Source organism: Callorhinchus milii, unplaced genomic scaffold, assembly GCF_018977255.1.
Source record: "Callorhinchus milii isolate IMCB2004 unplaced genomic scaffold, IMCB_Cmil_1.0 Scaffold2, whole genome shotgun sequence".
NCBI classification, from domain to species: Eukaryota; Metazoa; Chordata; class Chondrichthyes; order Chimaeriformes; family Callorhinchidae; genus Callorhinchus; species Callorhinchus milii.
The window spans coordinates 87,483,457-87,510,084 of NW_024704743.1; the positions used below are offsets into that span (position 1 = coordinate 87,483,457).

The 26,628-nt window shown below is 39.7% G+C and overlaps 1 protein-coding gene across 1 annotated transcript in view; it reads right to left on the reverse strand.

The window, feature by feature from the left end:
• Positions 1–14,326: 14,326 nt before the first annotated feature.
• tmem67 (transmembrane protein 67) overlaps positions 14,327–26,628 on the reverse strand; it is a 40,181-nt gene continuing 27,879 nt past the window's right edge. Inside the window, exons 21-28 of the mRNA XM_007902719.1 lie at positions 26,261–26,401; positions 24,727–24,807; positions 24,489–24,605; positions 22,535–22,651; positions 22,334–22,438; positions 17,609–17,711; positions 16,459–16,601; positions 14,327–15,596 (exon numbers count right to left, since the gene is read on the reverse strand). Coding sequence (XP_007900910.1) covers positions 15,516–15,596; positions 16,459–16,601; positions 17,609–17,711; positions 22,334–22,438; positions 22,535–22,651; positions 24,489–24,605; positions 24,727–24,807; positions 26,261–26,401 — 888 coding nt within the window. The 3' untranslated portion in view covers positions 14,327–15,515. The remainder of the gene's footprint in view (positions 15,597–16,458; positions 16,602–17,608; positions 17,712–22,333; positions 22,439–22,534; positions 22,652–24,488; positions 24,606–24,726; positions 24,808–26,260; positions 26,402–26,628) is intronic.

The following is a 26,628-nucleotide window of genomic DNA, read 5'->3' on the forward strand; positions in this document are numbered from 1 at the left end:
TTACAGTTAGAAGCATTTTGACTTGATTCAGAACCTACTACCTTCCAAATGTATCATTCTTGCTTACAAATGTAATCCTACCGAATATTCACATTTTAGCCAATGTGTATGATTACATTGGTTTAGTAGTACATGGTACAATGTAAAGCAACACATTGTAGGGAGTGCTGATTATTAACGATTGCCAGTAAATGTGCAGTATCCTTACTCACTCAGGGCAATCTCATAGTATAATTTTATAAAATGAACTCAGACAACCACCATCCAAAAAGTGAGTCATTTTTAAATCCATTTTATTTATGGCAAATGGAATTATAGTGTAATAAAATGTGCCTGGCCTGACATTGCATATCTGACATAGGGAATGGAATCCTTTAGGAAGGGGGGGGGTCCATCTTTTCTATGACTATATGAAAGCATTATTAGGATATGACATTCACATGCCTGAATAAACCTTAAACATTCTAATTATGAAAGGATCTCATCACAGTGCACATTAAAACCTCCTGTCACATTCAGCACCTGTGTTTTATTTCAGAGAAGTATTTTTGGATTATGCAGCTTTATCCAGGGCCCTGGGACAGAGAGCCTGTGAAACCTTTAATAGAGAACACCATCAAATCATGTACACACACAATCAATTTTACTTCAAGTACTAATAAATGTGTTTCACTTACAATTAGTTTCCTCATTTAATCTTCCCCCTCCCACCTCCTTCTTTCAAAGCTTGCAATTTCCAACTGTAACTAGTTATTTTTATGTTTAGCTGCAGTGCAGTCTAATGGACTGAAGTCATTTGATCGTGTGTGAAGTGTGTTCAAAGGAGCCAAATGCCTTCATCAGGGAAAGCAGGGAGAAAATTGGCAGGGAAAGAAAATTAGAATACTTTTAACGATCGTCTCACACACTTTGAGCCTAGCCAGACTGATCCATCGAATCGAATGAAATGTTTTCTTCTTCAGACACAGACATGGTGCCCTCTCCTCCCAGCTCAGCCATGGTCCTGTCCTTGCATGATTCAAATCTTACCTTTTGCACCATCTCCACTTTGTCTCCACGATTGGCTTCTCCTCCAGCAGACCATCTCGTGCGGCGTTCCTCAGGGCTCTGTCCTAGGTCCCTTCCTCTTCAATATCTATATGCTCCCTCTTGGTGACATTATATGTAGACATGGGGTGAACTTCCACATATATGTGGATGACACCCAACTCTATCTCTTTGCCTCTACCTTTGACTCCAGGACCTCTGCTGTCCTGACAGAATGTCTGTCAGACATCAAGTACTGGATGAGAGCTAACTTTCTCCTGTTGAATGTCAACAAGACCAAGACCCTACTGATTGGCTCCCATCAGCACCTCCACACCTCAGGCACTAACAGCATCAATCCATGGTTGCACACTGCACCTCACTAAGCCAGTCTGGAACTTTGGTGTCTTATTTGACGCTTAACTGTCCTTTCTACCCCACATCTGTGCCATGACCTGCTCTGCCTTTCTCCACCTCCGCAACATCGCCCGGCTCCGCTATAGCTTCTCTCCTTAGGCCGCCGAAACACTCATTCACACATTTATTACAACCAGGCTCGACAACCCTAACTTCCTGCTTGTTGGCCTTCCAAACGCTTCCTTCCACAAGCTGCAGATCATTCAGAGCTCTGCAACTCGTGTCCTCTCCCGCACCAGGCTCCGTGACCCTATCACCCCCACCCTCGCCCGGTTCCAGTGGCTCCACTTCCAAAGGATAGAGTTTAAAATTCCAGCCCTCACCTTCAAAGTTCTCCCCGGCCTTGCCTCTCCCTACCTCTGTGACCTGCAAACGCCATATTGACCTGTCCGCTCCCTCTGCTCAACGGGCTCTGGCCTGCTCCACTTCTCCCACCTGGTCTGCCCCGCTATCAGCATTGGGCCTTCAGCTCTCTGCCCGACCCTTTGGAACTCCTTCCCACAGTCCCTTTGCCTCGCTCCGTTCCTTGCCTCCTTCAAGGCCTGTCTGAAGGCCCTCGCCTTCGATCACGCCTCTGTCATTTTCCTACCTCTTTCCTCCCTGTGCTCCACCACTCACGATCATAACCCCCCGCTCGGGTCCAAATCCCTGACTGTCCAGCGCCTTGGGACGTCCTCCTGACATAAAAGTGGCTTTATAAATGTAATAGAGTCATTGCACATTACAGTAAATCCTGTGAAGCACTTTGAGATGCTCTTCCGATATGAAAGGTGCTGTATCAAATGCAAGGATTATTAAGTTTCCCGGAGTGACACAAAATCTCATGGCCCTGAGCTAATTGGAGAGTGCACAATAACTGAAATGTCACATATTTGGATTCTATAAACTAGTCAATCACAGCACTAGAGATTTTAAATAATCCTTCTATTTCCAATTGTTAATTAACTAGCACTCAAACTTTAATCAGATGCAACATTTGAAAGTCATTTTTCCAAATAAATAATGGTATTTCACTTTATAGCTCTTTGTGAGACTTTGCTATGCATAAATTGGCTGCTGCATTCCCCCACAAAACGCGTACTCTACAGTCTTGAGATGGCCTCCCCACATGAAAGACTTTGTACAAAATCCAAGGATTATTATAGTATTCGGTGTCCTACACATTTAAATTCCTTAGAGCATTACATTTTAGAAACGTTTTCTAATTTAAAACGGTGGTATAATTTTAGATATGCAATTGATTTATGATATTGTGTGGCTGGTTAATGTTACATTCTGTTAAAAAAATCTAAGAAGCAAAGGTCACTGTGTTGTTGAAGTCCCCAGGTGTCTGTGGAGCTGGGCACTCATTGGTTGCTGCTGGTAACTTATGCCAAGAAGAATTTTCCTCTACAGAAGGCAAGATCATTAAACATGGAAACTGCAACATAAGAACACAGTTGTCACAAAAATAGAAGAGTTGGACTTAACAGCGACCACTTAGGAATTCTGTGAGTGTGCTCAGCCAGTAATAACCTCAGGTAGAGTAAAGGAACGAGATATTTGATTTGTACAAATTACAGGAGGTGAGGAACTACAAATCATATCCAGGAAATGATTCCCAAGGAAAAGGTGAAATGTCTGCAGCAAAAGTATGCCATAGACTGCTTATGAACAGAAGTTAAAATGGGTTATGTGAGTCAATTACTATTAGTATCATCCAGAGTCTCAAGTGTCTTACTCTATTCATGACACCATTATTTCCCTTGCCACAGCCTGATCCAACTTCCCATCGAAGGGTCATCATTCATTCATCATAAGTTCCTACAGATCATCTGTAAACACATATGGGTGGCCTATCTTTTATGGTGAGGAACGGTGAGCTAATCCTAATACATATGGGGAAGCACTTTGAGACAATTCAGTGTGATGAGGAGCTTTGTTAAGCACAAGCATTGTTATTTATTTCTATACTTTGGAGCTTATAGTGAATTTCTCATAATAAAAAGATGGCTGCTTTCAGAAATTAGCAAACTAAGCTGAATTTAGAGTGATTGGCTTTACACAGATGCTTCGTACAGAGCTGTGAAGCTGCATATTTGGCACATATTCAACAAGTTGTTTTGGTTCTGGCACCAGATACTATCAAAATAGGCAGATACAATCATATTGAACTCTGTTTAGATAGGGAGGTGTAATGCTATGCAGAACATCATTCTCATCAAGAGGTTGGTGCTTAAATAAACATTGTGTGTTAGTCTGGTCCAGTTGGTAGCATTCTTGCCTCTGTGTCAGAAAGTTATGGATTCAAGCCTGTATATTCTATGCTGACACTCAAAAACAATGCTGGTGTTGCACTGCATTGTCAGAGGTGCCATCCTTCAGATGCGACGTTTAAACCGAGGGCCTATTTGCCTGTTCAGGTGGAAGTTAAAGATCCCAAAGCAATATTCGGAAAGAGACGGGAGTTTATCTTGGTGTCCTATCCAACAAAACTCCTAAATAAAATTGTCACTCACTCTATGACTGTTTCTGGGACATTGCTGTGCACAAATTGGCTGCCATCTTTGCCCTCAAAAAGCATACAGTCAAACTTACAGTATATCCTGTGAAGTGCTTCAAGATGTCATGACGACTTGATAAGATGCAATATCAAATTCAAGGATAACTGTAAATAAAATAGAGTTTTTCACAGTTATGGAGTGGTATATCAAGTACATTAGAAATGCTGCAAATTTTATCCTTATGAATAGTTTTCGTAGGTTAAATAGAAACAGTCTATTTCCACTGATCAGTGAGACAGTAACAAAAAGATAAATAAATAGAGGATTATTACCAAAATAATAAAAGGGGAGGTTAGATTTCTGGTTTGCACAGTGTATTTAGAAGGCGGAATGTTTTATTGATGAAGCTAAGTCCACAACAACTTTTAAAGGGGAGTGGGTAAAATAGTTTAAAAGAAAAGTAATGTGAAAGGCGATGGGGAAATGGATGGGATGAAACTATTGCAGGCAGCTCTTATAGAAGAAACGACATCCCTGAAGATTTGATGTGCTATAAAATTTGTAGGATTCTATTCTCTTTTATACAGAGGTACATCACATTCAGGAGCAAAGATCTATAAAAACACACTTATGGATTCAAGCCCCTATATTCTATGCTGCTTGAATGCACTGGGAATTAGCTATAGTACCAGATCATAGCTTCTGAATGTAAAATTAGAAGCAAATTATCCTGGCCAGGAATAAATGTTCGCCTATATCAGGCAGCAAATTATGGACACACGTCTGTCATTCAGAATCTTCCGCAAACTCCTGGGAACCTCCAACGGGATACCTAATAATAATAATCCTTCCACTTCATATAGCACCTTATCATGTCATTGATCATGTTATCTGAAAGCACTTCACAGCGTACACTTATTTTTTCGCACCTTGCTTATGACATTGAGACAATGAACCTGGCCAATTGCGTTATAACAGGGTTTCTCTGTAAGTGGTATATCAGGAGTCCTGTAGCTCAGTGGTTAGAGCACTCGCCTCTCAAGCGAGAGACCTTGGCTTGATTCCCGGCAGGGCGAAACCTTGAGCAAGTTTCCTTACTCCACACGCCTGATAATAATCCTTCAAGAAAACCACAATAATAAAATTGGTCACTTCAATCCACGACTGTTTGTGGGACACTGCTGTGCGCAATTAGCTGCCACATTTCGCCCACAAATATACAGTCAATTCACTTTACAGTCTATTCTGTGAAGTGCTTTGAGATGTCTAGAAGATGTGAAAATCAAATGCAAGGATTATTATTATTATTACAATGTGAAGTGGATTGACTGTGTATTTTGTGTGTGAAATGTGGCAGCCAGATGCACAAAGTCCTACACACAGCCCTGGAATGAGTGACCAATTTTATTCCCTAGTGAGGTTCCTTAGTGAGCTGCCCTAACTTTACCCCTGTATCATTGCATAGCCTGTCTTTTAAGTTTTCGCAGAATTACAGATAACAGCAATAAGTTGCATTTATATGGCGCGATAACTCAATTCATTCTTAATTTGGAAACTGGTTTCTTGCAGTTCAAAAAGCAGCTAGTGCCAAATTAAAAAATAAATATAAGAATTTTCCACAATTCTATTTGATTTTATTGATTCTATTCACTCACCGAACCTGTGCGCAACTTAGACGTCAGGTTCGATCCCCAACTTTCCTTTCTATCACACATCCGTTTCCTGACTAGGACCGCTTTTTTCCACCTCTGCCACATTGCTCACCTCCGTCTGTACCTCACAACCAAAGCAGACGAAACCCTCGCCCGTGCCTCCGTCGCTTCCTGGCTGGATTATTCCAATGCCTCCTCGCTGGTCTCCCCAGCTCCACCGTACACAAAATCCAATTAATCCAAAACTCCGCCACCTGGATCTTCACTCACACAAAATACAAGTCCTGGCCAGGCTCCACTGGCTCCCAATCACTAAACGGATCGACTTCAAGATCTTCTCGTTTTCAAATCTTTTCATGCCCTCACACCTCCCTAACTATCCGATCTGCTTACTCCCCACTCCACCACCCACTGCCTCTACTCGGCTGGCTCTGGCCTCCTGTCTGTCCCTTGTCCCCCTCCACTATCGGTGGCCATGCCTTCAGCCACTACACCCCAAAACTCTGGAACTTTCTCCCTCAATCCCTCCGACTTGCCCCCTCCCTTCCCACCTTCAAATCCCACCTAAAGAACTTCCTTTTTGATTGTGCTTATGGTCACCTCCCCTCCCTCTCCCCAAACTGTCAAACTCCACCATTATCAAGCGCTCCGGGGCTCTGTGCTGAGTGCGGGCGCTATCTCAATGCAAGTAGTTGTTGTATTTTAAATTTCAGGATAAAATGGTCTTACAAGCTAAGTCTAGGTGAAATTTGGGTCACTGGTCTCTTCCTCCTTTAGATCTGACAGTGAGATCCCATCCCCCTTTGAGTTCACTATCTTGTGCCTCATTGATTCCTTACGATTTTAGTTTCAATTATTTCTGCTTGGATTTAGATCTTCTGTGACCTGTGTAGTTCTCAGATTAAAATGACAAAGAGGTGACCAGTTTGCAAGCCTCTTAAGATCAAACATAACCCCTTGGATGCATGAGAGTAGCCCAGATTGCAATCGCTTTCTTTCCAGAAAGAAGTAATGTGTTCCTTGTACTTGTCTCAATCCTCCAACTGAGACCACAAATTTGTGCCAAGAGATCTGTGCTACTTCTAGGTTTATGAATCATTCACTAGATCTGCTACATCAACCTTAACCTTGCCTCAGCTTCTATAAATTAATCCGGCAATCGTGGTTTGGGCTAGTCATGTGTCAGTGGTGAGGTGAGGTTCATTCCACAATTGGTAGTCAGTTCCCAATACAGTACCAAGAGAGACTTTTGATAATTAAATATATTACATCGTATCTCTAAGCATTCATTAATGATATCACTAATTAAACATAGAATTTGCTGCCTTGAAATTGACTTTTAAGGGTGTAACATAATTGAATAATTAACGTGCATCTTGAACTACCTGTGATTGAATTATAATAGTTACCATTTGTTGCTTTCTTAGTTGTATTTGCAATTTTTTTTTCTTTTTGTTACTTTTCTTCATTTTCGTCCAACCACACAGCCCAAACCCCATCCATTGCCTTTGCCACCTGTGCACTTGATTTCTCCAATATCTGTCTGGCCAGCCTTCCATCTCAACCTTCCAAAAGATCCAGATTCACATCAGAAGGACATCTTCGAGCGCTTCACAGGATTTACTGTAAAATGTATTTTGTAAGTGAACACAGCAACAAATTTGTACAAAGCAATGTCCCGCAAACAGCCATGAGTGAATGACCAACTTTATCTGGGGGAGTTTCCTTCAAGACCTTTCTCTTCAACCGTGCCTTTTTAAATAAATAAATAAATGCAATCTTGTTGTTTTGGCCAGAAAACCAGGATAGCATCTCGGAGTGCTGTACAGTGGATACCAAGGAAGGGAGAAGTGAACATAGGTGCAGGTGAAGATCCAACAATGCCTTCTACTGAGGTAAAATTCATATTAGCTTTTAAGAGGGAATTAGATAAATGTCTGTAAAGGAAAAATATAAAAGAGTAGGAGAAAAAGGCAAGAGAATGGGACTAAACAGATAGCTTTCAGAGAACCAGCGCAAACATGATCAGATATCAAGTTGGTTCAGTTGGTGACTCTCTCACCTCTCTATTCAAATAACAGACTGTCAAAATCATGAGTTAACAAAAGATTAAACAAATCTTTCAGGACAAATTGCAATTATTTTATTTATTAAATCTTCTAAGACATTTTGATGACCCAGTCCTGGATGGACCTGCTGTTCTTTAGCTACTTCTCCTATAAACTGAACATCATGTACTGTAGTTAATAATAATAATCATCCTTGTATTTGATACAGCACCTCATCATGTCTTTGAGACATCTCAAAGCATTTCACAGAATACACTGTAAAGTGACTTGACTGTATTTTGTGGGTGAAACGCAGCAGCCAATTGAGCACAGCAATATCTCTCAAACAGTTGTGGGTTGAGTGACCAAATTATTATTATTAATTTTTGAAGGGATTATTATCCCGGAAAGCAATCCGCCAATCAACTAAGTTTTCTTTGGTCAATTTAAGACTTCTGGGATTGCTTACACTGGGTCCTCTTGTTTGCGATGCAAGTGCTCTAACCAATATGTTACAGGACTCCACTATCCACTTCTGATCTTCACCTGGGCTCCTCCGGGTACTGCGTCAATCTCCAGTTTGTCCTGCCTGCTCTATCTGATCCTCTGGTGACACTACCTTGGTACAACTACAATCAGCTGTTTACCTGCTGCTTGCCAGCAAATCATTCCTGACACCTACCTGGCATTTGGCTCTTCTTGGCCACATACTTAGTGATAGAAAGCTTACGGGAAACCATTCATGTGTGCAAGAACCTCCACTGAAGCTAAGGGAGATACTGTATTCCCTTTTAAATGATGTTACGGTCTCAAATTCAAGATATTCCATACTCTTAACAACCCTCTGTATGAAATACATTCTTCCAATCACTCCTTTTTTCCTTCTGGTGATAATCTTCAAATTATATCGTCTACATTCTTGCTGAGTGACCTTTTATAATTACAATAGAACATCGCTTCATTGCATATTGGACAACCACATGTCTGCTTACCCACTTCAGGATTCAGATATGAAAGCAAAGGTGGGCTGCAATGTTGACGGAGATTTTTAGTAACACTCAATGTAAAGGTTCATAATTTTACTTGAGCACAAAGGGAAGAGGTCTGATGCTGATGAGTACTTTGACAGAGATGAACATAGACATATGGAGACCTGCTATCCACTTATTGTTATATACTCACAAAGGGGATGTTCCCAGTTAGAGCTGACATTAGGTTCCAATCTATTCACTCATTTTACTAATAGCAAGAGGGAAGAGCTGAAACCATTGTCAATCACATAAAGCACACAGCTGAAGGGGAGGAATTAAACGAGAGTAGGGCGGCAAGTGCAGACAGTTCTCAAGTGTAACTGTGAAAGATTGGAGGCACCAGTCTGATGACTCTGCTGCAGAATGAACAGCTGACTATGCAAATGGTTACATTCCTTTAAAGCAGGAATCTAGCGCTGCGTGAAGCATGCTGAAAGAAGCTTAGCTGTTAAGCTTTTCTCCTTCCTCTTCTGAAGTCATCTGCTGAGTTACAGTTACCCAGGCAGCAGCAACCCTTGACTATCTTGTCCAGTCAAATTTGTTTTAAAAAACATTATTTTTCTCTCCTGAGGGCTGACATTTTATTCCTTCCCCGGGCTTTGGCTCAACAAATATTAGTGCCTTTTCAAAATGACTTATTTATTCATTCAAAAGCTTTGAGAGTGAATAGTTGTAAGCATTTTCATGGGCAGAGTCGGAATCACAGCCAAACGTGATCCTGTCTTCACCTAATGTCTACACATGGAATCCTGCCACAAGGTTTGCTAGACAGTGATCAGAAGCCTGGGATTCCACTGACAAAAATAACTTGTGTTTATATAGTGCCCTTCACCCAGGAGAGTGTCTCGGAGCGCTTCATAGTAGCTGAGTTCATATCATAGAATCATAGAATTATATAGCACAAAAGGAGGCCATTTGGCCCATCGTGTCTGTGCCAGCTCTTTTAAAAGAGCGATCCAATTCAATCCCACTCCCCCGCTCTCTCCCCATAGCCCTGCAAACGTGTCCTCCACAAATAATTATTTACTTCTTTCTTAAAAGTTGTTATCGAATTGGCTTCCACCACCCTTTCAGGTAATGCATTCCAGATCTGAACAACTCGCTGTGTGAAAAAATCTCTCCTCACCTCCCCTCTGTTTCTTTTAACAACTATTTTAAATCGGTGTCCTTGGGTTACCAACCCACCCGCCAGTGGAAATAGTTTCTCCTTGTTCACCCTCTAATCCCCTCATAATTTTGAAAACTTCTAGTAAGTCTCCTCTTAACCTTCTCTGCTCCAAGGAGAATAATCCTAGCTTCTCTAACCTCTCCTCATAACTGAAGTCCCTCATTCCTGGTACCATTCTGGTAAATCTCCTTTGCACCCTCCCCAATGCCTTGACATCCTTCCTAAAGTGCAGTGCCCAAAACTGAACACAGTACTCTAACTGAGGCCAAACCAGTGTTTTATAATGGTTCATCATAACTTCCTGACTTTTGTATTCTATGCCCCTATTTATAAAGCCTAGTATCCCGTATGCTTTTTTAACAGCTTTATCTACCTGTCCTGCCACCTTCAAAGATTTACTTATATGAGCCCTCAGGTCTCTCTGTTCCTTCACCCCCTTTAAGATTCTGCCATCAGCTTTTATTGCCTCTCCTCATTCTTCCTCCCAAAATGCATTGCTTCGCATTTCTCCACATTAAACATCATCTGCCACGTGTCTGCCCATTTTTCCAGTCTATTTATGTGCTCTTGCAGTCTGTTACAATCATTCTCATAGCTCCCTACTTTTCCCAGCTTAGTATCATCTGCAAACTTGGAAATTGTACTCCCTGTACCCACGTCCAAGCCCAATTTGGCTGCTGAACAATAGAAAGGAGGTAGGTCTTGAGACCTAGTCAGGCTTCAAGGCCATTTAAACTCAAAATTGAAGATGTGCAGAACTGTGGAGCATTGCTAAATTCAGTCACAATCATGAAACATTTTTAAGAGTAAGACTGAATTTAAGAGTAAGACCACAAGAAATGTAAAGCCTTGGGAGTGGAAACCTTATCTGATTTTCCATTCCTTAACCAGAGAACATTACGATAATTAGATTGGCCCATCTGTAAATTAAAATGTAAATTAATGCAAAAGGACCCAGTGTAAGCAATCCCAGAATTCCGGATTGTCTTAAATTGATCAAAGAAAATTTCACCTTCATACTTCACTGCAGGGTCACAAACTTATTCAAACCTTATACCAGGTTCGATTCCCAGGTAGAGTGAAACCTTAGGCACGTTTCCTTACTCTACACTCCTATGTTTACCAAGCAGTAAGTGGGAACCTGGTTCTTAGTCAATTTGCGGATCGTTTTCCGGGGTAATAATATCTTCAAAAAATAATAATAATTTGGACACTCAATCCACAATTGATTGTCCTGGGTTGAATTCAAGTAATCAGTAAAGCTGGGATTTGAACCTGCCGAATTAGAATCTGCTGGGTCTAATGATGGTGTATTTATCCAATACCTATTGGAGGACCTTATGGGTGGTCATTCTTCATGTATGTGCCATGACTTGAGAGTTATTCCATTTGACAACCACAGAGGGTATCACAACCAAACCCTAACCAACCTCATTGGATGTCCATGAACATTCACCGTCCAGCACAAATTACTAGATAGTGATTAGGAGTTGAAACCCTGCTTGTTTCTCTCTTCCGTTCCGCTTCTTTAGTTCAGTTATACCAATAATAATTGTAATGGGCCACAATGGCGACCTGGGATCTTCCTAATCCCTGCACCCCACACTGGTTGGGGCTCACAATCATTCAGGCCTCAACATTTAATTTATATATTTATTTTCAACATGATTATAAAAGTGAATATGTGGGAAGGGAGGAAGGGAATACAGCAATGAAAGGAAGATCAGTGGACCAAAGACCTGCATGTGTCATGGTGTGTGTGTGTGTGTGGAGGGGGGATGTAATATTGTTAATCTCACTACCCTCAGATAAACTCTTTCCATAGTTTATCTGGGCTGAATGGCCACTTCGGTGTGGTATGATTCTATGATTCTATATTCTACCTCCAGGCCCTTCCTGGTGCTCTTCTAGAACTACCTGGGTATACGATTATAATTATTTGAAATGAACTACAATCCTTCCTCCTGAACGTTAAAGATCTCACAATACTACAGTATTATTATTATTATTACTACAGTATTTGACCAGTATCTGAGTTTCTCCCAGTGTCAGGGCCAACAATCCTCCGAGTCCGATAAATTAATCATTCTCTTCATGGCTGTTTTGGGGACATTGATGTGCTCAAATTAGTTGCCACATTCACCTAAAATTACCTGAAATCACACTTGACAATTATTTGTAAAACACTTTGAGATATATCAATATTGTGAGTGCTATAAAGATTCAAATTGGAGTTTGATTTCAGTTCTATATTAACAAGGGACATGATCGCCCCCTTGTGTTATTGCTAAATCAGTACACCAGTTTTAGCAGATCAAAGAAATATCTTCCATTGAAGGTAAATGAGGAAAAAAATGAAATGTTTGCTTAATAATGAAGAAGAAAATTGATGAATAGTGACTACTTGCTGGTATGATCAATGGCCAATTTATTTTCTGTGTACCAAATAGGTGCCAGTAACATATTTGAAGTGACTGCAACATATTTGTTGAACGTTAAGCAATCAGTGGCAAGTGGGTGATTCATGGAAACTGTAGATTTAATCTGATATTTATGATCTTCTGTATTTACTGCTTCCTGACAGGACAGCCTATTAACCAGGGATTTATTAAGATGTTAAGTTCAGGCTTCCCATGACATAAATTAACTAATTTCAATTTTGTTTTTCATTACAAATGAAGATTGTTCATTTCATGCAAATTTATTCAAAATATCTTTGTGATTACATCTGCCAGTACTGTGTTACAAATACAACTACAATCAATCCCAGGCTGGTAGTTCCCAACCAGTGAAAAAGAGTTAGGAAAAGAAGTCTAACCAAATCAGTGCAGTATTTTGTAGTACAGTAATTCTTTATTTAGCTCCCTTTTTTCTGTCTCAGTTTCATATTTGTCTTTCTCTGTTTCCATCTCTTTCTCCGTCCTCTCCCCATCTAATAATCCTAATGTTTATCCACCTCATAACCTGGGCCAACAGAAAAGTGCAGAAATGTTTGCGAAAAATTGTGAAGAGTTTTTGGCAGATTTTGCAGAAAATTGCGGGCCGTTGATTGGTGCTATTGTGGTGCATTTTCCCACTACATTTTCTCACTTAAAGACTAAATGTGAGAAAATATCACATATTAGATTGTTGCAAAAAATATATAAATTTCTTCTTAAACAAAAACTGGGTGACCATTTTATTTTGGAGGGGGGTAGGGGGGGACTACAGGAGCTCACCACCTCCTGCCTCTCAAGACCCCCCAACTCACATGGACCCAGAGAAAGACACTCACAGACACAGAGACACGTTCTGAGAGAGAGACACACACATACACTCATAGACACAGACACACACTCACATAGACAGACACATTCTCAAAGAGGGACACACTCACCGACACATTCTCAGAGAGAGAAATACTCACAGGCACATTCTCAGAGACACACACACTCATAGACACAGAAACACACACATTCGCACACATGCTCAGAGAGACACACACACTGACAGATACAATCTCAGAGAGAGACACACACACATACACACACCCTCACACAGATACACACTCACAGACACATTCGTAGAGAGAGAGACGCACACTCACAGACACATTCTCAGAGACACACACACTCAAAGACACATTCGCACAGAGAGAGAGACACACTCACAGACACATTCTCAGAGAAACACACTCACAGACACAATCTCAGAGACACACACACTCAAAGACACATTCGCACAGAGAGACACACACACTCACAGACATATTCTCAGGGAGAGAGAGACACACACTCACAGACACATTATCAGAGACACACATTTACAGACACAATCTCAAGAGAGACACACACACATTGACAGACATAGAGAGGCACACACACGGACAGACACAGAGACACACACACTGACACACACAGACACAGAGACACACACACTCACAGACACAAAGAGAGTCACACACACATGCAGAGAGACACACTGACAAAGAGACACACACACTCACAGAGACACACACACAGACAGAGACACACACACTGACACACACAGACAGAGAGACACACATACTCACACACAGAGAGACACACTCACACAGACAGAGAGAAACACCCACTCAGACAGAGACACACTCAGAGAGAGACACAAACTCACAGAGAGACACACTCAGACAGAGCCACACACTCAGAGACACAGAGAGACATACACTCACTAAGAGAGAGACACACACTCACAGAGAGACACACTCAGACAGAGAGATACACACACTCAGAGAAACACACTCAGAGACACACTCACAGAGTGAGACACACGCTCACAGACACAGAGAGACACACACAGCCAGAGAGATACAAACACTCAGAGACATAGAGAGAGACACATACTCAGACAGAGACACACACTCAATCAGAGAGAGACACACACAGATAGAGTGAGATACACACACAGACAGAGAGAGACACACTCACAGACAAAGAGAGACATTGGTCTACAAGCAGGGTTACTGTACTTGACAATAATGATTATGAAATGCTTTGAGACGCTTCAATGTAGTATATGTGATGTTGATCTACATATATTTTTTCATGCACCTCAGAGCTGGATAGAGATATCTTTGGTGGTTCAGAGTTTGCTTCAGTGCTTTTTTCCCCATTCTGGACCCCCAGTACCACTATCAATTAGGTACAGTACAATCATACTGTGCTGTGGCAATCATGTTTATTACAGGCTTTCTTGTTGAGCAATGTATCAGGTAGGCTTTCCACCTCTGTGTCGATTGACCATGACACTGTGGGTGATTTCCAGCATTCTTTAATCCACAGAATTTAGTAGGTATCTAATGTCAAACACTATATCCTTAGTAAAACTTTCCCTGGTAATAGCTTGTACTGTTCTCTTCTTACGTATGTGCCTTGTGCCACATTTGAACCATAATAGCTGATTGAAAATATCATCATGTTATTTGATAGCAAACGTCTGGAGGAACAGGTTTCATAAGCTAATAATTTTGCCAAAAAAAGAGTTGAACATACTGGAAGTTTGTCGCCCAGAACTTCAACCCTTGAGTGCTTTACCATGTTAATATCACCATTCACTTTACTGTGTTTGTGTACAATAAAACATATAATAGTTTTTCAGAAGATATATATTAAATGTGTATAAAAACTTTAACAGAGAACAGAAGAAAAGTTATAAATTTAAACAACACAAGCATGTTTATCAATGGTTTTGACACGAGAGTCCTTTTTACATACCCTATTGAGTTGTTGTTACCATTTTAGGAGCAGCATTGACAGAAGCTAAGCTCTTCTCTTTAGGAAATGGAGCCCAGCACTCCGGATCATTCTTTAATTGCTAGTCATGGAACAATATTCACAGAAGCTTTAAAACAATGTTCAACCATTCTTCCCCTTGATTGAGGAATAGTGATTGGTGTAAGAACTGAAAACAGGTAAAGAAATTAAAAATACAATGGGGAAAAAAAAGTCTATAACTAATGAAAGTGGCAAACATAAATAACACTGCACAATAACCTAGTAAATAAGATATACAATATTGCAACTACTTTAACACTTAACAGTTATTGAGAACTCGTCATAGTAATTGGGAACGTTTGGTAATCAAAGGTGAGAATTAGATCAAATAATAGAAGTTGGTTACACTAATTCCTGGTATTAGGTGGCCTATGAATGCATTCCTCACAGATGCACATTTTACAGGAGAAATCGCTCATCTATAAGTGTTTTCATGGCTAGATTCTTGCGTGCTACTGCATGACGGATTGTCCGAAAAAACTGCAAAGCAGATAAGAAAATTGGTTAGAGAAATGCAAAGTAATTTTCCATTTTATAAAGAAATAAAAAAAATGCCTTGTTTTTATTAAAAGAATGATGATCCTCACACAATATAGATATTAAAATATGCAAGTAGGATTTTATCATTCTAGATCACAATGACTGAAAATAAAGCTACAGGATTCTATACTTCTTAAAAAATATATAAATGAGATGTAATAGTTATTAAAAAGTTGTAATCTAATTAATGTGAGGTAAGATACTGTTTGGATCAAGTGTTCTATCAACTAACAGTTTGATGAGGCTGAAACAATTCAAATAATCTTCACTGGATTACCTGGAAACCTTATGTCCAGCATATATTCGGAGTACTTAATCTACATCAAGGTGAATTGAACTGAATTAACCTGCTGTTTATTTTGGATAATCACTTCCAATTCCATAGGACAGGATTTCAGATAAGCAAAGGAAATAAGAGTCTATTTGAGAAATAAAGATTGTATTTCTAGATTTTTGAACAACTGAAAATTAAGAGTTGCTAAAAACTAAGAATGCTGGAAATCTTAAATAAATATAGATTTATATTTTATATTTATTGGCCTTTTGACATAAAAACAGAAAATGTTGACACAAGAATCAACCAACATCTGAAAGAAAAAAGTTAACGTGATGTTTACTTGTAGTTGATTCTGACAGAATCAGCATTTTACTTGATGCTGAAGAGACCAGAGAAGTGGTCATCTAAAACACAATAGGTTATCTGATGCAAGTTAAGTATAATAAAGAAACAGACAGTCATTTGATTTTCTTGCTGTCATGACTTTTGGTGCATGTACAATATCAAGTAAAAATGAATGCATACCTCTTGTTGTATATAAGTCATAATAGCAGCAAAAACAAAGTTCTGGGAAACAAGGTCCACAATGCAGAAGAATAGTGTGTCAAAGATGAGCAGTGTGCCTTCATTGCCATAGTAGAGTACATCACTGAATGAATAAGTTTCATCTGAGGCAAAGAATAGAATAGCATTTTAATCTTGCAATATTGATGCTATGTTCACAATGTATTTTTGGTGGCAACTCATTGGGACTCACCATCAATTGTGCAGAATAAATGAGGGCTCAGTTAAAACAAATTGCTCTCAACTTTTTGTTTTTGAAACCACTTAGATGAGATTGTTTCAGGGTAATGAGAATTAGTCCTTCTATTCTAGCATCCTCTTAAACCAGAACTGAGGGTTGCAGAGGTCAAGAATGGCAGCTGATAGAATTTCACTTTATGCTGGTCTCTGGCCCTGTTGGGTTCAAGAAGGAAATTCATATGTGACATATTCATAGTTCACATCATCAATGATGACAGCCATGTGATGAGGTCGCCCGACCTGGATGATAGTGCCCTTTATCTTGCTGTAGCGATAAATTGCTGCTGAGCACTACATCAGGCTGGTCACTGGTGAAGTGAGGCAGCATAAATTGGGCCAATTTGTTTACATTTTTAAAGATTTAAAGATTGGTGAACGGCAATCCTGCTGTCAATTGCACTGTTATCATATAAATTAGGGATTAGTTTCTCCTCCTTCCATCTCCCAAAATTGTAATACTGTATTCTATCAGTAGTAGATACAGGAAACAATTTTCACAAACATTACAGACAAATTTGGCTGAGATGAGCTTAGTGTCCAAAAGGTAAGAAATAATCATTTCCTGCACTAATAGTTCTGAGATCTCATTTGTGGTTATAACAATGTTTGTGGTAAAGATATAACCAAATAAAAGTAAAGTTCTCTAATTCATCTCTGGAATGGAAATGGTGTTAAATGATCAGAATCTTTAACATTTATACATTTTTTAAAAAGTTTTATGAATCAAATATTCTAAATTGACAGCAATTTTTTTTCTGCATTACTCACAAAACTAAATTGGATTATTTGGTAAAAATTGGACAACTGATTACTATTTGATTGTCTACTGTAAATTTACTAATGTAGAAAAAAATAACGAAGGAAAATATACCATTGTAAAATATGCTCATGTCTGTTGGTTCATTCAGCTCCAATCCTATTATTCGTTCCAACAACAGTTTGTCCTTCACAATGTAATCCAGGTCACGAAGGGACTTCAAGTATAGAAAAGAAGAACAAACAAATGCAACTTTTTATAAACCCAGATAAGCCAACTAGCCAAATGTCTTTGTCTTTGAACAGGGAAAATTCATAATAAAATTAAATTCATGTACAGTGCAAGTTAAGGCTGTTCTGGACACGAGCACGAGCACAATGCCATACAGCAGGTGACGAGGTGCGTAACTTCAATCCGACACGAGCATGCTCCCATGTCCTAATACAGTTACTAACTGTTGTAGCACTAAGGCCATTTGAATTACATTATAGGTTTGGTTCCTCCTCTGTGATCTCAGTGAGGGCAGTCTTTTGAGGTTTGTGTCCAACACCCCTGGGGTAGCAAAGGGAAAATGATGCACCAAACTGGCTTCTAACCATTATATAGCATTCCCTGATGGAGATCACAGGAGTGTGGTCACAGGGCGAGAACAAATTCAGACTCAGCTGTGATCCTTACATCTCTATTTTCCCCCAATGGTTGAGTTGCTCGCTGGCACACATTGTATCACCTCACAAATAAAGAATGGACACTTAGCCATGGAACTGGAGTGCTGTCTGCATCTATAGAACTGAAAAGTCAGTACTTTCAGGAAAGGAGAATGGGAGAATATTAGCACAAACAAATGTTCGATATATTTATTTTACAATAGGCTCTGATGACATAGCACTCAGCCTTTTTTTTGAATGAGAAATGTTATCACTAAATAATGGAATCAGCTGATCTCTTCTTGAGGTGCTATGAGTTATTTTTAATCACACTAATCTTCATCATTCAGCAAGCATTTTGGCACTGATAATAATACTTGCATTTGATATAGTGCTTTTCAGGTCTTCTAGATGTCTCAAAGTGCTTCACAAAGTATACTGTAAAGTGAATTGACTGTATATTATGTGGGCGAAACGCAGCAGCCAATAGCGCACAGCAGTGTCCCACAAACAGTCGTGGATTGAAGTGACCAATTTATTATTGGTTTTTTTCTTGAGGGATTATTATCAGGTGTGTGGAGTAAGGAAACTTGCGCAAGGTTTCGCCCTGCCGGGAATCGAACGCTGGTCTCTCGCTTGCAAAGCGAGTGTTCTAACCACTGATGCCTGTTCTTTGCCATTTATTGTTAAGCGCAATTAAGTCATTTTGCATTTTATTGCTGAAAGGCAATGATTCAATACAGTTTGCCCAGTTATGATTTGACATTTTGCAAATCTTGTAAATGACTTCCCCTTTTCACAANTTTTTATTGCCTTTCCCTCTGCAATATATCCCACAGCAGTCTTGTTCCTTGTGTGCTTTTTAGAAACGATTCTGAAGCTGAAAGCACTTCTTGCTGCCTCGCACTAGTTTAGTCATGTTTTATAAAACGTACATTTTTGACTGTCTGCGAGACATCGGTGTACACAACTGCCTGCCACATTCGCCCATAAAATACAGTCAATTTACTTTACAGAATATCATGTGAAGCGCTTTGAGAGTCTCAATGTCATGATAAGACACGATATCAAATGCAAGGATTATTATTATTATTTTCCAGTAAGCAATCCCCAAATAAAAGTAAATAAGTTTTCTTTACAAACATTGAATAAGTAAGACTTAAGCATTCCACTTTATGGATTGCCCTTGGCCTGCCCTCTCCCACACCCATGTTTTGTGATGGAGAGGGTTTTGGGAGGTCAGTAATCTCAAAGACCTCTACTAATCTGACTCTAAGACAGTTCCTAGACAAATACGTAAAAACAGGAGTAAGATATGAAAGTCCCACAGATTTTTCATTCTTTCCCCACCACTCCTCATGTTGGGTCTCTATTCATCTCCAGATGTCAGTCCAATGGGAAATTATATTTATGTGTCTCAATGAAATGGCATAGTTTATTGGTGCCCTAAAACTGCTATATTGCACTATATTTCTGATTTTATAACAGCTGATCAACACCATACAATTTATGTTTATACAGTTACCCCCGGTATCCGGAATTTGACCCTAGTCGGTATGGGCATTGTAATTAGACTTAGCCAGAAATTCTGGCTCCCTGGATAGGATCTCTCCTCATTAGTCTGGCTAGCAGGGGTTTAAATGTCATGCCTTTCACGTCAGAACATCTCAAAACACTTGGGTTGGTTGGCAATACACATATCAAATGACCTAAATAAATTTGCCCATGGTGAGAAATGTAGCCTTTTGCTATCTATATTAGCAGGAAAGTTTAAACATGACATTGCACCTAAAAGATACTCTGCACAGCAAATTGAAAATCAAAAGTTAACTTGGAATTATACATTAGTACCCGTAGTGGAATGTGTTGAATTTTTGATAAAAGTTCAAAACTAATAGACTGCTACTACAACAACTTACATTTGTACAGCACCTTTCATGTCCAGATGTCCCAAGGCGTTGAACAGTTAGGGATTTGGACCCAAGCAGGGATTTGGGATCAGGAGGGGTGGAGGGCAGGAACGTTAGGGGTAGGAGGGTGATTGAAGGTGCGGCCGAAGAGGAGGGTCTTGAGATGGTCCTTGAAGGAGGCAAGGGAGTGAGTGAGGCGAAGGGACTGTGGGATGGAGTTCCAAAGGGTGGGGGCAGAGAGGCTAAAGGTCCGAACCCGATGGTGGGGCGGGCTGGACGGGGGACACAGAGCAGAACATTTCCAATAACAAAGCACATTGGAAAACTGATAAAGCCACTTACAAAGAATTTAAAAAGACATTAACCAAAAAGCAGATGAGAATTTAACCCAGAACAGATAGTTTTTTTTAAAATAAGAACAATTTACCTTACCTTTATGGCTTACATAATGCTTGTCTTTGGAATGACTGGAGAATTATTCTGGAGAAACAGGTAATTTAAAATAAATGGGCAAATTAAAAGGCGTTTAGTTTGGAAACTAAACGCCTTTAAGCCCCCCTTATAAGGTAGAAATCTTTTCCTACAATATCCCCAAGAGTTATTTATCCTTATATATCCTCACTGCATTCACATACTCGATGCACAATAGTTAATTTTTACATAATGCTACGTGATAATGTGGACTCAGAGGAGGCAACAAAGCTTTCACAGAAATCTCAATAGGGTATATAACTGGGCTGGTGAGATCACTGACAAATGAAATTTAATGCAGACAAACCAAGTAAGTGCAGTTAAATGTACTCCATGAATGAGATAGAACTTGCTCAGACGAAAATTGTAAGATACACTAGATTGTTGGTTCTCAATATGCGAACAGCATGAGATAGTAAGAAAGAAAGAAACAGAATGTTGACTATATTGACTAATCTACTAACTTCAAATCTCCAGAAGTCATGCTGAATCTGTGGTCAAATCACACTCAGAGTACTCCCTACAGTTCTGGGCTTTGTGACAGTGCCCAAGGCTTTTGGGCAGTGCAGAAATGATCACAGGTGAACTGTGTTGTTAGAGCATGAGCTACAAGGAAAACCTAATTAAGTTAAGACATAGATATTGAAAACGTTGTCACAAAGAGGGCTTTATCAAGGAATAGAGATACTTAATAGGACAGAGACATAAAACCAGAAAAACAGTTTCCAATATGTCAAAGCAGTAGGACAAGAAGGCAGACCTCATGAAGCACTTCTTTGCACAGAGGGTAATCAATAACTGGAACGGGTTACCAAGGAGGGTATTTAAAACCAGGACACTGGACTTGTTTAAGATATACTTGATGCTGCAATAGAAAGATGGTACAGTTGTTATTCTGGAACAAAAGGCTAAAATAAATTGAAAGACTTTCCTCATTTGAATGTCTCTTGTGTTCTTTTGACTGATAAATGCACTTACTAAAAAATTCTCTCAAAAGGTGTGCAGAAATGATCACCACCAAAAGCGTGACATTTAAAGCAAATACAGAAGCTCAAATTAGACTTAAAGTCCTCCTACAAATCAATAATTCAGAGGAAATAGAAGAGCCAGCGTTGATCAATATCTCAAAAAAACTTTAGCAAAGTCTGGAAGTGTTTTCATGACATCAATGAAAACATTGCTGAGAATCTGACAATTATTGCATCCATAAACCTTATAATTGATCAGTGTTTCCCTCTGATATAATAAGATCTTGGCTTGGGCTACAAGGGCACATGATCTCACAGGGTCTCATATAAGCATTCAGAGACTATTAATTTAATACCCAATTATTTTACATCATCAGTTAATCTCTCATTTCCTTTTTAAAAACAAATAACGTTTACTTTGTCCTACTTTCCAAATGATATTTTCTCCTCCTCTCTAAAACCCCATCTCTCTCCCAGCAGCATACACATTTTGTCCCTTCTTTGAGAATAAGCATAGAATAATGCATCTTGATATCTTTCCCAAACATATGGTTGAGATGTAGAAAGAAATAATGGTATGAAAAACACTAGATTTAAATCAAAATCCTAAATATGTACTATACCATTGTTCAATATGTTAATTGCTTCCTAAATCTATTACTCTTCATGCATATTGAAGGTAAGAATGGACTACAGTTATTATTTAGAGTTCTGACAGAACATAGTAAAAATTCAGATGAAGCATAGATTGTTATTCATGAAAATTACTGTAAACATGCTTTACAATGACTATTTCAATGCACGTGACTGCGTTCAAATGGACAAATTTAACAGGATACTTACATGATCAACAAATGAACTAAGAAATTTATTCATGTTATTGTAGGTCCTTACATTCTGTTCAAAAGCATCACCAGAGTTAATCAATGGTCGGGTAGGTCCATTTTTCTGCAAAATGATTGTCATAAAATTTAGCAACTGAGTAATTAATGATTTGAAAGATATTCTTCAAATGTCTTAGAATAAATGATCAATGTCACAAACCCAAAGTAGTGACTCTCTAATCTTGTCATAATGTTGCCTCATCCGATTAGTGATGAAAATTTGAAATGTCTCAATATCGGTATTGGGAAGCAAACCTCTTTGGCCACAGAGATTTTCCTGTGAAGAAATAATTATTTGGTGATCATAAAGATAAATTAATATAAATGTAGAATTTACATTTAAATGTTAATAGCCAAAAGAACAAATGATTAACATTTATAATTGCTGAATGAGACCACAGCAAAACAAAATCATGCATTCTTTTGTAAAGTTATGGATTAAATCAATTTGGTAATCTATAAAATTACAATAATTTTGATTTAAAATTATGCAAATTGTATAAATAGGATAACTAAGATAGCAAAGTAAATTGAAATTGTATCTTTTAATCCATGATCTGGAAGGAAATCGGTGTTGTAGGTTTTTGTGAGATTTAGTGGTTTGAGAATAGAAAGATAAAGCTTTGAACAACTTGAATTTATATGATGCATTTCATGCAAGATAAACTTCTCAAAGTTCGTTACAGAGATTAGTTCGAAATTAAGCTATAATATTTTGCAAAGATGCAACTAATTTATACCAGCAACAAATAAATCAAATGTTCTGTAGCATTTTGAGATTGAACAACAACAACAACAAAATTGCATTTCTAGAGCACCTTTCACGTCGAGAGGACATCCCAAGGTGCTGGACAGTTGGGTCAGGACCCGAGCAGGGGGGAAATGGTCAGGGTGAGGGGAGGGAAGGGAAGGAGCGAGGAGGGGGTAGAGAGTCGAGAAGGGAACTGAAGGCACGGTCAAAGAGAAAGGTCTTGAGACCGGCCTTGAAAAGGAAAGGGAGGAGGCGGCGAAGGCACTGGGGGATGGAGTTCCAGAGCCTGGGGGCTGAGAGGCTGAAGGCCCGACCACCGATGGTAGTGCGGGTGGGGCGGGGATGTGGAGCAGACCGGAGCCAGAGGAACGGAGGGTACGGGCAGGTAAGTAGGGGGATAGTAGGTCGGAGAGGTAGGAGGGAGCAAGGCCGTGAATGGCCTTGTAGGTGAGGGTGAGGATCTTGAAATCAATCCTCTGGGGGATGGGGCGCCAGTGGAGGCGAGCGAGGGTGGGAGTGATGTGGTCCCGAAGCCTGGTGCGGGACAGTACACGAGCTGCAGAGCTCTGAATGACCTGCAGCTTGTGGAGGGAGGTGCCGGGAAGGCCGGCGAGGAGAGAGTTCCCATAGTCCAGCCTTGAGGTGATAAAGACGTGGACCAGAGTTTCAGCAGCGTGAGGGGTGAGGTAGTGCCATAGTCTGGCGAAATTCCGGAGGTGATGGAAGGCGGTGCCAGTTGTGGCGCGGATATCAGGAAGAAAGGACAGCTCAGGGTCGAACAGAACGCCGAGGTTCCTGACTGGCTTTGAGAGGTGGAGAGTGCAGCCTTAGATGCTGATGCTGTCAGCGCCTGAGGTGCGGAGGCGCTGACGCGAGCCAATTAGGAGGACCCGAGCATGGGGGAGGGGTGGGGTAGGGGTGAGGGAAGGCAGAGAGGTGGGAGGGTGACCAAAGGCACGATCGAAGAGAAGGGTCTTGAGACCGGCCTTGAAGGAGGCAAGGGAGGAAGTGAGGCGAGGGGACTGTGAGATGCAGTTCCAGAGTGTGGGGGCAGAGAGGTTGAAAGCCCGGCCACCGATGGTAGGGCAGGTTGGGCGGGAGACATGGAGCAGACTGGAGCCTGATGAACGGAGGTAACGGGCAGGTTGGTAAGGAGTCAGCAGGTCAAAGAGGTAGGAGGGGGCAAGGCCATGGATGGTCTTGAAAGTGAGAACGAGGATCTTGAATTCAATCCTCTGAGGGATGGGGAGCCAGTGGAGTTGGGCGAGGGTAAAACATATATTCATAATTTTCTTCATTAAAGGAAACCTTTAAAAGGTGAAAATGTATTTATCTTGATTTTAATTTACTAAATATATTATACCGCCTCTCTCTTTAGATTCAGGTTCATTTCTTGCATGTCAGTGTCAGCGTGACCATGGACAGATCTTCCATGAATGTAATATCCAAAACATTTGTGCGACAAAATAAAAACAGAGATCTGCAAAAACATGGACATGAAATGAAAATACATACTGGTGGTGAATTTTGGAAAATAACTTCTGTAAACTGTTAAAACAGCATCTCCCTAATCAAAGAAAGAAAAATTAAACAATACTCACATTACTCATTGAGCAAAGGTCAACAAACTGTCTTATTTTATCTTCCACAAATCGTTCGTAAAATAATGTGCAAAAAGTGATCTGAAACGAAAACAAACTAGATAAAATATACTCTTATTTAGCTATTAAAAGCTGCATATTAAAATGGCCAAAATGACTGTTCACTTACATTTTGAGTACCAAATTGTGATAAATTTGTTTTAACATTCCCAAACAGTTGTGAGTTTCCATTAAAAAAACAAAATAGCAAAAGACTTTAACTGGGAAGATTTAATCACGTTGCTTTAAAGCCCCAACAGATACAAAAATATGATAAAATTTAACTTAGGCTGCTGTTAACTTTATCTTCATTTGCAACATTTCTCAACTTTCTCTATTTTTGACACAAATGTTATCATCATTCCTCTGAACCTTTCTCTGTTGATTCCCTCAACTAAACATTATCCTGATAATCTTCCCTCTCCCTGCATCTTTTATTCCAATTTAGACTCGCTGCACACTGATCTTCTTTATTTTTATAATGTGCTGTTATAACATGAGTATGCTTGTAGCGTGATTGGCGGTACCACAAATGTGCTTACCACAAAATCCTTAGTTTTTCTTTCCTCCTACAATCTTTTAAAATCCAAGGATGGCATCACCGTTGACTCATCTCATTTTCTGTCCTTTTTTAAACTTGCATATGTCTTGCCCTCCCTTTAGGTCTCTCTTTTTCTGAATGTAATTTTCCTCTTTGGTTCTATTCCACCATCAGCATCATACTAGGTTTTAACTCACAACCTTCTGACCCAGAGGTGAGTATGCTACCCATTCTATATACACCAAATAGATTTTTTTTTTCCCCCTAGCTCCACCAGAGTTTTCAGTAGTTCACAGAATTTGTGTATAAGCACTTAGATTATTATTTTAAAAAATATAATAATCCTTGCATTTGATAGAGTGCCTGCCTTATCACGTCTTCGAGACATCTCAAAGCACTTCACAGAATATACTGAAAGTGAATTGACTGCATATTATGTGGGCAAATCATGGCAACCAATTGCTCACAGCAGTATCCCACAAACAGTCATAGATTGAAGTGACCAATTTTTTTTTGAAGGAATTATTACCCCTGGAAAAGCGATCCGCTAATCGACTAACACCCGATTCCTACTTACTGCTAGGTAAAGAGTATGGAAAATTGCCCAACGTTTCACCCTGTTGGGAATCGAACCCAGGGCTCTCGCTTGCGAGACGAGTGCTCTAACTACTGAGGTACAGAACTCCACAATATTTATATTGGAAAGTTAGCGAAACAAACATTAAATAACATTTTCACATGCGCTATGGAATAGGCTTGTGTCCACAATTCTATATTTCCTAATTTTTACTGTATCAACATAAAAAATTGAGCAACAATACAGGGAGTTCTCAGAGAGGGAAAGAAAATCAGAGTAGCATCATTGACAGAGAGCATTAAGAGTAGTTCTGCAACCCTGTCTCACATATCTCAGTTGAACTACACAAATGAGAAGGGATTTCAGATAGTTCTCACCTGCATGAGGCCGATCATCAGCCACACACTACTAGCTACACCATATCTCAGAGTGGGGCTTGATGGTACAACAATATTCACAGCAGTTCTGTTGAGACTGGAGTCAGAATCCATTGAAGTCAGATTTCCAAAACCGAGAATCTGAAATGGAAAAAACAAGCCACGACATTTGCGATTCATTAACAATCTATCACAGACAAACAAATCCTTCACTAATACTAAACTAGATCTGGGATTTAACAGATCTGAATATCAAATTTAGATTCCTACTAACATCACAAAATAATTTTGGGGCAGCCAACAAAATTCACACCTGCAACACCTAGCATTATGCAATCTCAGGAACAAAATACTGTGCATTCAACTGT